Source organism: Mobula hypostoma, chromosome 6, assembly GCF_963921235.1.
Source record: "Mobula hypostoma chromosome 6, sMobHyp1.1, whole genome shotgun sequence".
NCBI lineage: Eukaryota > Metazoa > Chordata > Chondrichthyes > Myliobatiformes > Myliobatidae > Mobula > Mobula hypostoma.
In genome coordinates this window covers 104,804,558-104,823,384 of record NC_086102.1, presented here as the reverse complement: position 1 = coordinate 104,823,384, position 18,827 = coordinate 104,804,558, and the positions used below count along the sequence as shown (strand labels likewise).

The following is an 18,827-nucleotide window of genomic DNA, read 5'->3' as shown; positions in this document are numbered from 1 at the left end:
GTTTGGTCTAAACAACAACTGAACCTCTTGACCATGTCTGCATGCTTTAATGCATTGAGTTGCTGCCACATGATTGGAAGATTAGATAATTGCATTAACGAGCAGGTGTACAGGTATACCAAATAAAGAAGCCACTGAGAGTATTGTGGCATCTACTGGCCAATTTTGCCTCTGTCTATTGCACAGAGACAGACCAAATAATCCATTTATGTTCCACATAATCCTCTCCACAGCCATTGTATCAGTTCAGCATGCTATTTCTTTGTGCTCCATCTCCTCTTCCCTTACTCTTGTTACCTTTCCTTCCACCTCACTCCACTTCCTATTTCCATCCCTTCCTTCTCTTTCAACACATTCTCCTTCTCAGCTCATCCACATTGCTCCCCGCCCCCCCCCCCCGCCAATCCCTTCCACTTCTCTTTCCCCCATCCTGCATAACCTGGGCACTCAGCCTTTTAAGATGTACCACTTTTTTCTTATCTACACCATAAGACATTGAAACCGAATTAGTCCATTTGGCCCATTGAACCTGGTCTGTTATTTCATCACGGCTGTTTTGTTATCCCTCTTAACTTCATTCTCCTGTCTTCTCCAGGTAACCTTTGACGCCCTGACTAATCAGGAGCTTATCTCTGCATAAAATCCAAGAGAACGCTAGCTCTGTTCTGTTTGAGGGAAGTAAGGCAAGAAGATCGTCCTGCAGCAGTTTGATTTTGTGCTCAGATCCCAGCATGTGCAATCTCTTATATCTTTAGAAGCCAACTAATATTACATAGATCAAAACTTGGAGACATTGATATTAATCATAATTCCTATTAAAATTATTCACTATGCCTATATTCACTATAGAAAAATAGAGGGCTATGGGTAACACTCGGTAATTTCTAGGGTAAGGACATGATAGGCACAGCGTTGTAGGCCGAAGGGCCTGTATTGTACTGTAGGTTTTCTATGTTTCTAAAATGTAACTAATGACTTGGCCTCCACAACCATCTGTGGCAATAAGTTCCCAGATTCACCTCCTATTGCCTGAAGAAATTCCTCCTCATCTCTGTTATAAAGGGATGTCATCGTATTCTGAGACTGTGCCCTCTGGCCCTAGACTCCCTCACTGTAGGAAACATCCTCTCCAAATCTGCTCGTCACTGCCTTTTCTTAATAGAAAATGAGGACCCTCCATCCACCTAATCTCACTTGCTTGCCCTTGATCCACACCCCTGAAGAATACCCAGGGTAGAGAAGTCTAAAACAAGAGGAATTGTAAGGTGAGAGGGGAAAGATTTAAAGAGTACGAGAAGGGCAACTTATTCACACAGAAGTAGATAGGAAAAAAGACCTTAGAACAGGACAGAACAGGAGCAGGTCCTTCAACCCACAATGTTGTGCTAGGCCAATTAAATTAGTATTCAAATGGCTAACTAAACTAATCTCTTCTGTGTACACAATGTCCATATCCTTCCATTTTCTTCACATTCATCTCTTTATCTAAACATCCCCTGAAAGCCTCTGATGTTTCTGGCACCCACCACTCTGTGTGTAAAATATTGACCCTCACATCTCCTTTGAAATTTCCTCCTCTCACTTTAAATAGACTGCCTCTGGTATTAGACATTTCAACTGTGGAAAAAAGGTACTGTCTGTCTACTCTGTCTATCTCTCTCATAATCCTATAAACCTCTATCAGATCTCCCTCAGTCTCCACCACCCCAGAGAAAATTCCAAGTTTGTCCAACTTCTTTTTATAGCACATGCCCTCTAATCCAGACAGCATCCTAGTAATCCTCTTCTACACCCTCTCCAAAGTCTTGACATCCTTGCTATAATGGGGCAACCAGAACTGTGTACAACTGGAGTTTTATAAAGGTGCGATATGACTTCCTGATCTTGAACTTAATGCCTAGACTAATAAAGGGAAACATGCCATATCCCTTCTCAACCACCCCATCAACCTATGTAGCCATTTTCAGGGAGATAAGAACTTGGACCCCATCAACACTGCTAAGGGTCTTGTTCTTAACACTGTACTGTCTCTTTACATTTAACCCACCAAGGTGCAAAACTTCACATTTGGCCGGGTTAAGCTCCATCTGCCATTTCTCCATCCCTGCCCGCATTTGATCTATATCTCACTGTATTCTTTGCTAGTCATTTATGCTATCCACAACTCCATCATCTGTAAACTTACTGACCTACCCTCTACATTTACATCCAGGTCATTTAAATACATTACAAACAGCAGCGGTCCCAGTAAGATCTCTGTGGAACTCCACTAATTACAGACCTCCAGCTAGAATAAGTCTTTTTGACCACTACCCCATATCTACTTTGGACAAGCCAGTTCTAAATCCAAATGGCCAATTCACCATTGGTCCCATGCATCATAAACATCTTGATAAGTCTTCTATGAGGGTCCTTGTCAAACACCTCACTAAAATCCACGTAGACGACATCCACAGTTCTACCTTCATCAATCACCCTCATCATCTTGTCAAAAAAAAACTCAATCAAGTTAGTAAGGCATGACATGCCCTACACAAAGCCATGTTGGCTCTCCCTAATTAGGCTATGTATTTCCATTTGCTCATAAATCCTATCTCTAAGAGTTGTCTCCAGTAACTTCCCTACAGCTGATGATATTTACTTGGATTTCCAGAAGGCGTTTGATAAGGTGCCACATAAAAGACTTATCCATAAGATAAGGATGCATAGAGTTAGGAGTGATGTATTAGCATGGATAGAGAATTGGTTAACCAATAGAAAGCAGAGAGTTGGGATACATGGGTGTTTCTCTGGTTGGCAATTAGTGGTGAGTGGTGTGCAGCAGGAGTCGGTGCTGGGCCCGCAACTGTTCACGATATACAGTAATGATCTGGAAGAGGAGACTGACTGTAGTGTATCTAAGTTTGCTGATGACACTAAATTGAGTTGGAAAGCAAATTGTGCAGAGGATATGGAGAGCCTGCAAAGAGAGATAGATAGGTGAAGTGAATGGACAAGCAAGGGTCTGGCAGATGGAGTACAATGTGGGTAAATGCAAGGTCATCCACTTTCGAAGGACAAATGGAAGATCAGATTATTATTTAAATAGTAAAAGATTGCAGCATGCTGCTATGCAGAAGGACTTGGGATTGCTTGTGCATGAATCGCAAAAGGTTGGTTTGCAGGTACAGCAGGCTATCAAGAAGGCAAATGGAATGTTGGTCTTCATTGCCAGATGGATTGGATTTAAGAGCAGGGAGGTTATGCTGCAACTGTACAGGGTACTGGTGAGGCCACATCTGGAGTATTGAATGCAGTTCTGGTCTCCTTCCTTGAGGAAGCATATACTGGCTTTGGAGGCAGTGCAGAGGAGGTTCACCAGGTTGATTCCAGAGATGAGGGGGTTAGACTATGAGGGGAGATTGAGTCGCCTGGGAATGTACTCACTGGAATTCGGAAGGATGAGAGGAGATCTTATAGAAACATATAAAATTATGAAAGGGACAGATAAGATAGAGGCAGGAAAGTTGTCATAAACAAGTGAAAATCTGCAGATGCTGGAAATCTGAGCAACACACACAAAATGCTGGAGGAACTCAGCAGGTCGGGCAGCATGTAGAGAAAGTGTACAGTTGATGTTTTGGGCTAAACCCCTTTGGCAGGAAAGTTCTTTCCAGGGGTAAGTGAGACTAGAACTAGGAGACATCGCCTCAAGATTTGGGGGAGTAGATTTAGGATGGAGATATGGAGGAACTGCTTTTCCCAAAGAGTGATGAATCTGTGGAATTCTCTGCCCAATGAAGCAGTGGCTACGTCAGTAAATATATTTAAAACAAGGTTGAATAGATTTTTGCATAGTAAGGGAATTAAGGGTTACGGGGAAAAGTCAGATAGGTGGAGATGAGTGCATGGTCAGATCAGCCATGACCTTATTGAATAGCAGAGCAGAGTCGAAGGGCCAGATGGCCTACTCCTGCTCTTATTTCTTATGTTCTTATATGAGACTCATCAGTCTATAGTTTCCATGATTATCCCTGGCTTCCTTCTTGAATAACGGATCAACATTAGCTACTCCCCAGTCCTCCAGGACATTGCCTATGGTTTGAGAGGACACAAGGATATTGGTCAATGCCCCAGAAATCTCATCTATTACCTCTCTCAATAATCATCCATATCTGCAACTGATCTATCATCCTGCTGTACTCTTTACCAGTCTTCTATGCAGTCCATGACACCACAGATCTTCAATATCATCTGCAAACTTACTAACATACCCTGTACCTCTTTGACTGTACCTCTTCCTGGAGATGCTGCCTGGCCTGCTGCGTTCACCAGCAACTTTGATGTGTGTTTCTTGAATTTCCAGCATCTGCAGAATTCCTCGTGTTAACATACCCACCTACACTTTTGTCCAGGTCATTCCTATACATCACAAACAGCAGAGGTCCCAGCTCAGATCACTACAGAAGGCGGTGGGTAAATGGAAGAAAGTGACAGAGGAGGTGCAGGAGGCAAATACAATCACAGTGCTTAAAAAAAGATTTAGAACAGGATGGAACAGAGGGACATGGGCCAAATGCAGGAAAATGGAATGATTGTAGATAGACATCTTAGTAAGCACGGACAAGCAGGGCTGAAATGTCTGCTCCCATGCTATACAACTCTGACCCTATAACTATTAGGGTTCTTCTCGTCCTCATTCAGATGCCTTTTAAACACCATGAAGTTTTCTGCTGACACCTGTAGTTGCTGAATTCCAGACCTCAGTTATAATAGTTAAACATTGATGGGATGGACCAAAGAGCTTCTCTCTTTCATTCTCTTGCTGACTAGAAAAATTGCTCAACTCCCCTCTCACCCGCTTTCAGAACGCCTAATGCCTCATGATTTCTGACATTTGTTGCAGTCCGGTTGCAGCTTGTGCTATTCCATTGAAAATTAGCCATAGGAGTTTTTCAATCAGAGTTCAATTTCATTAGGGGTTTGGGGAGATTTGGTATGTCAACAAAGACACTGGCCAATATCTACAGATGTGCTGTGATGAGCATTCCAACTGGTTATGTCACTGTCTAGTATGGAGGGGCTAATGTACAGGACCACAAAAAGCTGCAGAGGGTTGTAATCTCAGCCATCTCCACCATGGGCACTAGCCTCCCAGCATTCAATAGGTAATGCATCGAAAAGTTGGCATCCTTCATTAAGGACTCCCATCACCCAGGACATGCCCCCTTCTCAGTCCTAGCATCAAGGAGGAGGTATGGGAGCCTGAGGACACACACTCAACATTTCAGAAACAGCTTCTTCCCCTCTGCCGTCAGATTGTTGAATGGACATTGAATCCATGAACATAACCTCACTAATTTTTCCTGTCGGAGAAGATTTTCCCCATAACTCGGGCCCTCAAGTCCTGATAACATCCTTGTAAATTTTCTCTGTACTCTTTCAATCTAAATGGTTTCTTTCCTGTAGGCAGGTGACCAGAACTGTACACGATACTCCAAATTTCCCTGCCCATTTCCCATTTCCCCTCCACACGTGCATTATCTCATATTTCTCCAGACGGGATTCCACTTGCCATTTTCTATCTTCTCTGTTCACCTCATCAGTTTCCCACCTCCTGGAATTTTTGCCCATGATAAATGACACTGTTAATTTTTATTTTTTATTCAGAGATGCAGCATGATATCCCAATGAGCCCACACTCATGTGAACAATTAACTTACTAGTTAGTGCGCCTTTGGACTGTGGGAGGAAACTGGAGCACCCGGAGGAAACCCATAAGGTCACGGGGAGAACATACAAACTCCACACAGACAGTGACGAAAATCAAACCCAGGTTATCGGTGCTGTAACAGCGTTACACTAACTACTACACTACCATGCGGCCTGGATGTTTCCTGGTTCTCACGTTCATCCCCAAAACTCATGATCACAGGTGCCTACACCCTTCTTGCGACCAGTTTAATAGCAAGTAATTCTTAACCCAGTTGGACAATATCTCTCAAGTTTTACAATACCCTTTTCTTCTTTCCCAACTCTCAATTTTTATTATAACTTACCAAAGCAGTGAAAATTCTTATTTTTTGTGTCTACCCCATCCCCTGCTGCGTCAGAGATTTTTTTTACTCTGTAGGTTCCAAGAGAATCCAAAAGGTCAGGAAATCCGAATGCCCTTTACATCTCCAACTCTAAATCTTGCATCCTTCATCCAAACCCATCTGTCTGAACAGCCCCATCTCCAAAACATTCCTCTGTAGTTAATGTCAAACTATGTGCAAAGGTAATGAAAAAGACAAAAGACTCATGGGCTTTTTTTCCTTGTTGTGTTTTAGTCTCAGCAGAGTCAATCTGGAACACTTGGAATCTCAGCACAGTCTTTGAGGCCTTGAAAAACCTTTTTTTTTCCCCTTAACTTGCCTGGAGAATGGGAACCGGGAGCAAGCCCTTGTTTTCCTCAACATCTGTACGTTCCTGTGTTGCTTCTGAGACTGGACAAAGGTTGTGGAAGGGAAAGAATTTTGGGCATAGGTGTTTCAAAAACGTGCGAACACCACCAGGGAGCTGAAGTACGCTGCTCAGTTCTTGTGGCTGATGAATGTCTTCACCTTCTGGCCGCAAGTGGAAGCCAGGAAAACTTGCCACCAATCCCCGCTCTGCTGATGTCCCTGAAATCAAAGAGGCAAGTCACTTTTTTTGTTTAATACCGTATCCAATCAATGCAAGGTGGCACCAGCGGCCAACAAGATTAACGATGATGTCCTGCAGACAGTTCATGAAACAGCTTCCTCTTCTCCTTCTTATTTTAAATATACCTCTGCTATTAATCTGTGTGCGGGTGGAATCTGTAATTTTAATGAAGTGTTTCTGGGCCAACCTGGTGATCTGATGCTTTTGAGGTCTCCAATGGAATTCAGAGTGGTTGAGAATGGAGCATGCAGCCTAATGGTGGAGTGCGAACCCATGGTTGGCTCTATTGCTTGCCGATCAAAGCATCGAGTAATATTGAAATTAATGATGAAGAGAGAGGAAACGAGTGGGTGCCTGGTGCCATCTACCTGCACTTGACTGGTCTCCCTCTCCCTCTCACTCACTGCTGCCGGAGGGAAGTGCAGGAGTCTTGGGTCTCAGGCAAGGTTTGATTGGCGCTGTTTGTGGATTGGATTGAACTCATTTTTAGAGGACTCTGCAGTTCTTCTTATATGTGTTTCTGGTTTCTGGTCACACCTTTTATTTATTGCTTTAACACGGACTGGCTCTGCGACCTGTAATCAATGAATGACACAGTGCAAAACTGAACTGAACCGAACTACACTGAACATCCCCGGACTGTTTCATGGACTCGGTGGTTTGCTGTTTAATATTCTGTGTGTTATTTACTCGTTTTCTGAGATTCTTTCTTTCTTGTTTGTTGGCTTTATTGATTTTGGTTCTGTCAGTTCATTTCTCCTCTCACCTCCAAAGCTTCACTACTTTCTCTTTTTTCCTCATTGTGGATACAGCCCAGTCCATCATGGATATAACCCTCACTACCACTGTGCTCATCTATAAGGAGTGTTGTTGCAAGAAAGCAGCATCCATTGTCAAGGACCACCACCACTCAGGCCATGCTGTCTCTCACTGCTGCCGTCAGGAAGAAGGTACATGAGTCTCAGGACCAACACCACCAGGTTCAGGAGCAATTATTACCCCTCAACCATCAGGCTCTTGAACCAGAAGGGATAACTTCACTCACCCCAACACTGAACTGTTCCTGTACCCTATAGATTCACGTTCAAGGACCCTTCATTTCATAGTCTCGATATTTATCGCTGATTTATTTATTATTATTATTTTGACTATTATTTTCTTTCTGCGTTGCTCAGTTTGTTTTCAATGTCTTTTGCACATTGTGTTTGTCCGTCTTGTTGTGTGGAGTCAATCATTGATTCTATTGTGCTGCTTTGTATTTACTGTGAATGCCTGCAAGAAAATGACTCTCAGGTACACACACCAGCCTGGCCTGCTGAGTTCCTCCAGCACTGTGTGTGTGTTGTCTGGATTTCCAGCATCTGCAGATTTTCCCTTGTTTGTGAAATGAATCTCAGGATTGTATATGGTGACATATAGATACTTCGACAATGAGCTTCGAAAACCTTTAGGTCACATATTTCCTGCTTTTCCCGTCAGCAGCTGCCACTGTCTCCCCACAACACCCCCACTGGGGAGATGCTGAGTTCCCGAGTCATCGTGAGGGGAAGGCCTCAGCTGGAGCCACCAGGCCAAAGATTAAATTTTAACTTGCAGAACAGAGCTTCCACCGCTGGAGTGACTCAGCGACAGGTCATTCATCTGGGGGCAGATAAGGATCAGATCTGTTCCTGTTGACAGTGGGCTGTTTCCACTGAGAGGTGAGCAGGCAGAGGAGCATGAAGCCTTTGACAGTGGCCTCAGGTGGCGAGCAACCTTTGGTACAAGTCTCTGAGGGTTACAAATCAGTCAGGTAGCTTATGTACCCCCGAGTTTGGCCCACTAATGCCTCAGAGACACACCAACAAGCACTGTATAAACATGCATTGGTGTGTATTCCTCTGTGGTAGATTTAAATAACACTAAAACATACACACAATATTTCATTAGAAGATGGAGGATATTTTGCCACCAAAATCTCTAGCAAATAGAGATATAACTCTACATGATATGAGATATATACAGATGTCATTCTATCTGGCTGTATACTGTCTCAAATGAAGGGGCCACTGCACAGGATTGCAAAAAGCTACAGAAAGTTGTGAACTCAGTCAGCTCCATCATGGGCACTAGCCTCCTCAGCATCGAGGACATCTTCAAAAGACGATGCCTCAAAAAAGGCACATCCATTATTAAGTACCCTCTTCGCCCAGGATGTGCTGTCTTCTCCTTACTCCCATCAGGGAGGAGCTACAGGAGCCTGAAGACACACACTCAACATTTTAGCACAGTTTCTTCCCCTCTGCCATCAGATTTCTGAATGGACGATAAACCCATGAACATTACCTTGTTACCTTTGTTCTCTTTTGCACTACTTATTTAATTAAAATTTTTAATACAGGTTCAGTACCCCTCATCTGAAATGCCTGGGGCTGGAAGTATTTTAGATCTTGGATTTTTTCCGATTTTGGAATATACAATGATATACCTTGGGATCGCCATCAATTCCGACTCTGAATTTACCAGGAAGCCGTCTTTGTCTTCCACATGTTTATCACACAAATGGACTGATACAGCCGTTCAATGTGTTAGATTTTCGTCAGCAATGTTCTTGGCAAACTCATCAATGAATTTCTCTGCTGAATCATGATTAGCAGGTGCTTTATCACCACAAATCTTTAGCAATTTAATGCCGTGCCTTTTCTTAAATTTCTGGCTCCAGTCTGCTGAATATTACCAATTGCTTTCAATTTTCAGTTCATCATGATAGATCTTTGCTTGTTTTGTGATTAGCATGCTGCTAAGCAGCATACGTTCACTCAGACACTGACAAATCCACTCTTTCAATACACGATTGAGATCTTTTTCCGCTTGATGCAATATTTTTCATTAATTTCTGTTCATTTCATATGTGAGGTCATGTCTCAGAATTGACTGTGGCGCGCAGTGACCTGTGTATCGCCTGGGAACCTTCGTTGATATGTGACATCATGTCAGCACTCAAAAAAATTTTGGATTTTGGAATTTCAGATAAAGTGTGCTCAACATGTATATATTTCTTCTTGTGATTTTATAGTTTTTTTCATGTATGGCGCTGTAATTCTGCTGCAAAACAATAAACTTCTTGAGATATGTCAGTAAGATTAAAGCTGATTCTGACTTCGGTTCGCACCATGTTACATTCAGTTAACTAACCAGCGGACTGCTTTGTTGAGCATCATCCGCCACAAGTGGGACTTCACGATGGCCAAAGATTTTAGTTCACATTTCCATCCCCATTCCCATTCTGATGTGCCAATCCATGGCCTCCTCTTGTGCCAACATGAGGCCACCCTCAGGCTGGAGGAGCAACACCTTATAATCCATCTGGGTAGCCTCCAACATGACGGCATGAATATCGAATCATGAAATTCTTGCATTGCCCACTTCAAGTTGCTCTTGTGAAGGTGGTGGAAGGCCCTTGAAGTCCTTTATTCTTGGAACATGCGAGAATAAGGGGTAAACTCACAGGCATTTATAAAATCATAACTACAGGAGATTCTGCAGATGCTGGAAATTCAGAGCAAAACACACAACATGCTGGAGGAACTCTTTCCCGTTTGCTTGTCCCTCAAATTGGCCCACTGATGATTCCACAGCCTCTGCCCTCCACTCCATCCTGTCCCACCTGGAAAATGGTGCCTCATATACCAGAATGCCATTTATCAACTTCAGCTCAGGGTTTAATACGATTAACCCTCAGAAGCTGGTGGGTAAACCCTCATTAGGTCTTAGCACCCCTCTCTGTAACTGGATCTTGGACTTTCCGACAGAGAGACCACACAGTCAGAGTCAGTGTTGGCAGCAACATCTCTAGCCCCATCACGCTGAGCACCAGCGCCCTCTAGGGTCTGTGTTTAGCCAGCTGCTGACACTTGGCTGTACTACCAGATCCAGCTCAAATCGAATCATCAAGCTCACTGATGAAACAACAGAGGCTGGCCTCATCAACGACGATGACAAGACAGCATACAGAGAGGAGGTAGAGTGACTTGTGGAATGGTGTGACACAATTACTTGAGTCTCAAGATGGACAGGACTAAAGGGGTGAATATGGCCTTTAGGAAGGTCCAGGCTGACCACTCCTCACTGTACATACACGGCTCCTCCATGGAGAGAGTCAGGAACACCAAGTCTCTGGGAGCACACATTATGGACAATTTCATCTGGTCCCTCAACACCACTTCTTTAATTAACAAAGGACAGCAGCGTCTTCACGTCCCGAGGGGATTGAGGCAAACCGGCCTCCTTTCCACCCCTGCCCCCCCCCCACCATTCTAACCAATTTTTACAGGAGCATCATTGAGAGTGCCCTGACCAGCTGCATCACCATCTTGTACAGGAATTGTAAGGCATCTATCCGCAAGAGCCTACAAAGGATTGTGAGGACTCCTGAGAGGATCATCAGAGTCTCTCTTCTACCCACCTAAGATAATTATCAGATGTGCTGCGTACACAGCATTGTCAATGACCTTCCTACCCATCCCACAATCTCTTTGACTTTCTACCATCCAGCAGGAGATGCCATTGCGTTAGGACAAGGACTGTTAGGATGGGAAATGGCTCCTTCCCCCAGACCGTGAAACCTCTGAACTCCCTGCCACCACCCAAGTATCACCACGTACGAAGCCCCAGTACTGTTATACTGTTAACTCTTTAACTTGTGCAGTAAATGCACCTCATGCTAAAGGTCAATCTTCTGGAACATATTTCATTATTTGTTAATATATTTGTGGTAATATTACCGTATGTGAGTTATATGTACTGTGTTGTGCAACGTGGTTCAGAGGAACAATGTTTCATTTGGTGGTATGCATGTATACAGTTGAATGATGATAAACTTGAACTTGAACTTAAAAAGTTGGCAAAACGTTATGGTTCAAAGGGCCTGTACTGTGCTGTAATGTTCTATGTTCTAACTATTCCCTCTTTTTACTCAAAAGCTCCATCCATGGCAACATCCTGGAGAATCTCCTGCACCCTCTCCATTGTGGTCATATCCTTCCTGTAGTCTGGCAAACACAACTGCACACGTTGCACCAAGAGTGGCCGGAACAATATCTTACGAAGTTGTACCAAACTGTTTCAAGGAAGAATAAGCAAAGTTTCTCACCACAATGAATAGAGGGATAGAAAGTATAGATAGATAATCAAAGCCTGAGTCGGAATAGTGCCTGAAGGATGGTGAAGAGGGTCCAGGAGGGAAATCCAGAGCTTAGAATCCTGGCAGTCAAACGCACAGCAGCCAGTAATGGAGTGATAAAAAATGGATGATGTACAAGAGGCTGGAAAGAAAGGAGCAGAGAAATCTTGTGGGGCTGGAAGATGCTTCACTGAAAAGAAGAGGATGCATTTGAAAACAAGGATTGATGTCAATGTTCGATATAGGTCAGAAAGAACAGAAATGGTGGGTGATTGTTGTTGGTACATCTTGCAAATATATGGTATGCCTACCTCTGTTGAGAGAGCAGACAGGAGTGGCAGTGACTGAATACAAAGGAAAGGAGAGTTAAATAGAGGTAAGGCTTGGGTGACCTTCGTCGGCCTTGTGTAATCATCCCTGTGCAAACCTCTTCAAAGAACCTGTATCATATTTCTGTGAGAGCACTGATGAAGTTCGCTTTATTGTGTGTTTTGTTGGTGGAAGGGTAGAGGGGGCTGGGGTAGAAGGGTAGGATGATATCCTGTGGAAACAATACGCCCTCAATATATCCCAGGTTACTGATATAACAGGTGAGCAGATAACAGTGGTGCTTCATTTGCCTGTCCAGAATCTTTCAGAGCTCCCATTTCAGAATCCGAATCACCAGCATAGTGTACATTGATCTGGTTCCAGATCAAACCCCACAAACCCTTCCCCACCATCTGTCCTTTCTCAGATAGAAGGGCTCCATTTGTTAGGGGTTCACATCCAGAGACCCCTCAAAGTGGTTGCACAAGTTGATAGGGTGGTTGGGAAGGCATACAGAGTGTTGGCCTTTATTAATCAGGAATTGAGTTCAATAACTGTGAGATTCTGTTAACACCCTGGTTAGACCAAACTTGGAGTATTGTGTGCATATCCAAATGCTTTTTAATAGATAATATTGAATCTGCCTTAACAACTTCTTTTGGCAGCTATTTCCATACACTCACCATTCTCTGCACCAAAAATGGCCCCTCAGATCACATTTAAATCTCTCCACTCTCTCTTCAAATTCTTGACCCATAGTATGTGACTCTCAAAATATGCAGAAAAGACAGCAATAATCCACCTGTTCTTTGCCTCAAAATTTTACAGTTTTATACAGATCTAAGGCTAGGTCTTTACTTCAAAGAATAAAGACCTAGTGTGGCCAACATTTCCGATAACACAGGTCATCAAGATCTTTCAACATCCTTGTAATTCTATTCAGCTCCATCATCTCTTCCAATGCAGGGTGACCAAAACACTGTACTCAAAGTATGGCCTCAACAACGACTTGAATAACTGCAATATAATGTCCCAGCTACAATTATATCTGTGTCAGTGTGGCACCCTACGTCACTAATATCTGTGTCAGTGTCCCATTTTACATCACTAATATCTGTGTCTGTGTCCCAACCTACGTCACTACTATCTGTGACAGTGCCACCCTATGTCACTATTATCTGTGTTTGTGCCCCACCCTACATCACTAATATCTGTGTCTGTCTCCCACCCTATGTCACTGATATCTGTGTCAGTGTCCCACCCTTTGTAACTAATATCTGTGTCAGTGTCCCACCCTATGTCACTGATATCTGTGTTTTTGTGTCACCGTACATCACTAGCAAGAAAAGTGAACCCTGGTCATATCCCTAAAGGAAAAATATTCATTAGCATGAAAGGGTACAGAGAAAGTTTGCAAAGATGTTGCCAGGACTGAAGGACTTCAGTTGTAGGCGAACACTGGACACTGCAGCGCAGCGCAGACCCTCAGCTCTTTTACCAATATTGTAACCTACTCCTCACTCCAAACAGCCCTCTATCTTTCTGTCAACCACCATTTGCCTGTCATGAGTTTCTTCAATGTCCCTAATGCATTTTCTCTGCCACCACCACTGGTAGGGTGTTCCATTCACCCTCTACTCTCTGTGTTAAAAACCTACATCTGACATAGAAGCATAGAAATCCTACAGCACCATCCAGGCCCTTCGGCCCACAAAGCTGTGCAGACCATGTTCTTACCATAGATTACCTCAGCTTACCCAGAGCCCTCTAATTTTCTCAGCTCCATGTAGCCATCCATGAGTCTCTTAAAGGAGACTATCGTATCCGCCTCCACCACCATCGTTGCCGGCAGCCCATTCCACGCACTCACCACCCTCTGCGTAAAAAACTTTCCCCTGACATCTCCTCTATACCTACTTCCAAGCACCTTAAAACTGAGCCCTCTCGTGCTAGCCATTTCAGCCCTGGGAAAATACCTCTCATCATCTTATACACCTCTATCAGGTCACCTCTCATCATCCGTCACTCCAAGGAGAAAAGGCCGAGTTCACTCAACCTATTCTCATAAGGCATGCTTCCCAATTCAAACAACATCCTTGTAAATCTCCTCTGCACCCTTTCTATGGTTTCCACGTCCTTCCTGTAGTGAGGTGACCAGAACTGAGCACAGTACTCCAAGTGGGTCTGCCCAGAGTCCTATATAGCTACAACATTACCTCTCAGCTCCTAAACTCAATCCCACGATTGATAAAGGCCAATGCACCGTATGCCTTCTTAACCACAGAGTCAACTTTCGTAGCAGTTTGAGAGTCCTATGGACTCGGACCACAAGATCCCTCTGATCCTCCGCAGTGCAAAGAGTCTTGCTATTAATGCTATATCCTGCCATCATATTTGACCTACCAAAATGAACCACCTCACACTTAACTGGGTTGAACTCCATCTGCCACTTCTCAGCCCAGTTTTGCATCCTATCAATGTCCCATTGTAACCTCTGACAGCCCTCCACACTATCCACAACACCCCCAACCTTTGTGTCATCAGCAAATTTACTAACCCATCCCTCCATTTCCTCATCCAGGTCATTTATAAAAGTCACAAAGAGTAAGGGTCCCAGAACAGATCCCTGAGGCACACCACTGGTCACCAGACTCAATGCAGAATATGAGCCGTCTACAACCTTCTGTGGGCAAGCCAGTTCTGGATCCACAAAGCAATGTCCCCTTGGATCCCATGCCTCCTTACTTTCTCAACAAGCCTTGCATGGGGTACCTTATCAAATGCCTTGCTGAAATCCATATACATTACATCTATGGCTCTACCTTCATCAATATGTTCAGACACATCCTCAGAAACTTCAATCAGGCTCATAAGGCATGAACTGCCTTTGACAAAGCCATGCTGACTATTCCTAATCATATTATGCCTCCTCAAATGTTCATAAGTCCTGCCTCTCAGGATCTTTCCCATTGACTTACCAACCACTGAAGTAAGACTCACTGGTCTATAATTTCCTGAGCTATCTCTACTCCCTTTCTTGAATAAGAGAACAACATGTGCAACCCTCCAACCCTCTGGACATGTTTCTATATACTTTCCTCCAACCATTCCTTGGAGTCCATGAGGATGAGGGGAGATCTTATAAAGGTAAACACAATCATGGGGGGTATAGATAGGATGCATGCAGGCATACCTCAGCTTAAGTGAGACAACTGGAGTACATTGCTTTCGGGTGGAAGGTGTAATATTTACGGGGAATCTGAGAGGGAGCTTCATTCAGTGGGTAGTGCACGTGTGGAAAGATCTGCCAGTAAAATTGGTGGATGTGGGTTCAATTGCAAATTTTAAGAGAAATTTGGATAAGTACATGGATCGGAGAGGTATGGAGGGCAATATTCTGGGTGCAGGTAGATGGCATTAGCCAGAAAATACAGGCTGGCATGGACTAGATGGGCTGAAAGGCCTGTCCCTGTGCTGTGGTGCTCCTCTGACAATAGGATTGAATTTGACTTCAATTTTAGGCCGAGGGATGTGATTCCATCCTGTAGAAATCTGTAACTGGAAGCATCTAGAAGAGAAAAGGTCTCAGGATGGCAGCAGCTGTCATCAGGAACCCACCATCCAGGCTGTGGTTGCTTCTCCTTGCTGCATCAGGCAAGAAGTACTGGACCCTGAAGACCCACAGCTCAAGATTTACAAAAGCTTCTTCCCCACCGCCATACGGTCATGGAGCCATAGATCACTACAGCACAGAAACAGACCCTTTAACCTGTTTAGTCTGTGCCAATCTGTAACTCTGCATAGTTCCTTCAACCTGCATCTGGACCATGGTCCTCCACAGCCTCCCATCTATGTACCTGTCCAAACTTCTCTTAGAAGTTGAAATCAAACCCACATCTATGACTCCTGCTGGCAGCACATTCCACACTAACACCACACTCTGAGTGAAGGGTTCTCCCTCACATCCCCCTTAAACATTTTATCCTTCCCCATTAACTCATGTCGTCTAGCTGTAGTCTCACCCAACCACAGTGGAGAAAAGCTTCTTGTATTTTACGATACCTATGCCCCTCATAAGCAATCAGATTCTCGAACTGTGCTGAAAACCCAAACACTACCTTGGAATATACTTCCCTTAACTTGCAAAATGTCATGCAAGTTATGTATAATTTGTGTTAATTTAAGTTGATTTAATTTACTGCATATTTATCGTAAGACATAGGAGCAGAATTGGGCTATTCAACCCATCATGTCTACTCCACCATTCCATCATGGCTGATTTATTATTCCATGCAACCCTATCCTCCTGCTTTCTCTCTGTAACATTTGATGCCCTGACTAATCAAGAACCTATCAACCTCTACTTAGAATATAATCAATGACTTGGCCTGCACATATGCCTGTGACAATGAATTCCATAGATTCACCACTCTCAGACTAAAGAAATTCCTCTTCATCTCTGTTCTAAAGAGCTTCTAAAGAACCACGGTACCCCATCCTCCCCTTAGAATACTTCTGCTTTGGGATATATCTATCGTTTGCCTTACAAATTGCTTCCAGAAACTCCAGTCATTGAGGTTCTGCCATCATCCCTGCTAGTGTCCCCTTCCAATCAACTTTGGCCAGCTCCTCTCTCATACTTCCATAGGTCCCTTTACTCCACTGTAATACTGATACATCTGATTTTAGCTTCTTATAGAGTAGAGAGACAGTATCTTTTTCCCAGGGTTGAAACGTCTAATACCAGAGGGCACGCATTTGAAGTGAGAGAAGGTAATTTCAAAGGACATGTGAGAGGAAAGTTTTTTGCACCAAAACTTGTGGTAGGTGTCTGGAATGGATGGCCTGGGATGCTGGTAGAGGCAGAAACATCAGGGACTTTTAAGAGATGTTTAGATAGGCACATGAATGTGAGGAAATAGAAGGTTACGGACATTGTGTATGTGGAAGAGGTTAATTTAGTTGACCACTTGATTAATAATTTAATTAGATTGGCACAAAATTGTGGGCCAAAGGATCTGTTCCTGTTCAGTACTGTTCTGTGTTCTATGTTCTTTGGTCCCCCTGTTAAGTTTGTAATGTATTGCAAAAAGCTCACTTAAATCGTGGTTTATGACTCCATTGCAGGTGATGGCCAAGAACCTTCCTCGCTTTGCCTCCTGTTTAACCTTAACCACCCTCCCGCTTCCCTATCTGTCCACCCTGCCCCCATCTCTCTTTCCTGTTCCCACACAGGTCTACCTGGCTGACTCTGGTCACTCATCTGTCAGCTGCACAAGCAATTAGGGATGTTAATTTTTATTGGCCTGTACAAACACAAGGTTGTTAGCAATCATAAAGGATTGTTCTGGTTCACGGGCACTGAGTTTTATGAGCAAGGTGCCCTGTGCAGGGAAAGAGAGCGGACATCTGGCTACCTGGTCGCGGACGGCCACACAAATTCCCAGCCGAGTGGAAACTTTGCTCCTTTTACGATCGCTCAGGGCTTTGGGGTTTACGCAGAAGCAATAAAAACTTGGAGTCCTAATTGCATTGGGAGGATGCAGCATTGGAGCTGGGAATTTCAGAGCAAGAGCCCGTGAACTCTGCGGGACCTCCGAGCGCTGTTTTGGTTGCAGCTCAGTGCAGAACCTGTCCGGGTGGGGTGTGGGGAGGTGCAGTGGGCAGGAAGGGAGGGAGTTTAACTCGTTTCGTCAATCATTAATCCGCTACACATACAACCAGCTGGCTGCTATCACCCTCTTGATATCACATGGGTGCGGTCGCAGCCTTAGCTTTGGAGGCACTTTTGCCACCTGGCAGTGTCGGGTTTACTTGTGCTTGGCTGGCTATACTCTTGTCTCAGTGTAGGTCACAGGTTCAATCGTTAGCCCAGTCTGAGACCCTCTGCGGCAGCAGTTGCTTGATTCATAGAGTCAAACAACACAGAAGCAGGCCTTTCAGCCCATGAGACATGGAAGCAGAATTAGGTCATTCGGCCCATCAAGTCTGTTCTGCCATTCCATCATGGCTGATTTATTATCCCTGTTAACACCATTCTCCTGTCTTCTCCCTGTAATCTTTGATGCCCTGACTAATCATGAACCTCAGATATACTCAGTGACCTGGCCTCCACAGCCAAGTAGGAGGAAAGGGTTGGATTGATCTTAGAGTAGATTAAAAGGCTGGCATATTTGACCAACATCTTTGTTCTTCTGTTGGCACAGGCAAGTTTTTGGAGGACTGGCGAGGAGCTAATATTGTTCCATTATTTAGGAAGGGAACTAGGAATAACCCTGGAAGCTATAGACCTGCAAGTGCCATGTTAGTGATAGGGAAGCTACAGGAGAGAATTCTTAGGGATAGGATTTATGAACATTTGGAAAACTTGGGTCTAATTAGGGAGAAACCGCAAGGCTTTGTGCGGAGCACATCATGTCTTACTAACATGATAGAGATTTTTGATGAGTTGACGAGGGTGGTTTAGTTGCGATTGTGATTGCAGTTGATATGAAGACTGGTGATGGTGTGGATAGATTAGATGATTGACAAAGAATACAGCAGAATATCAATCTTTTGCCAATATGGGCAGATGGAGTTTAACCCAGCCAAATGTGAAGTGTAACTCTAATGTTATCCACTCCAATAATGGTCACTCCTACAATAGCCGCTCTGCCTACATCTTGCTTCTTTTTATTGGCCTTTGTTGAGT

The 18,827-nt window shown here is 43.9% G+C and overlaps 1 protein-coding gene across 1 annotated transcript in view; it reads right to left on the bottom strand.

Annotated features, from left to right (window-relative positions):
• Positions 1-18: 18 nt before the first annotated feature.
• The window catches only part of slc23a3 (solute carrier family 23 member 3), an 85,121-nt gene continuing 66,312 nt past the window's right edge, over positions 19-18,827 (bottom strand). Inside the window, exon 12 of the mRNA XM_063051359.1 lies at positions 19-6,644. Coding sequence (XP_062907429.1) covers positions 6,388-6,644 — 257 coding nt within the window. The 3' untranslated portion in view covers positions 19-6,387. The remainder of the gene's footprint in view (positions 6,645-18,827) is intronic.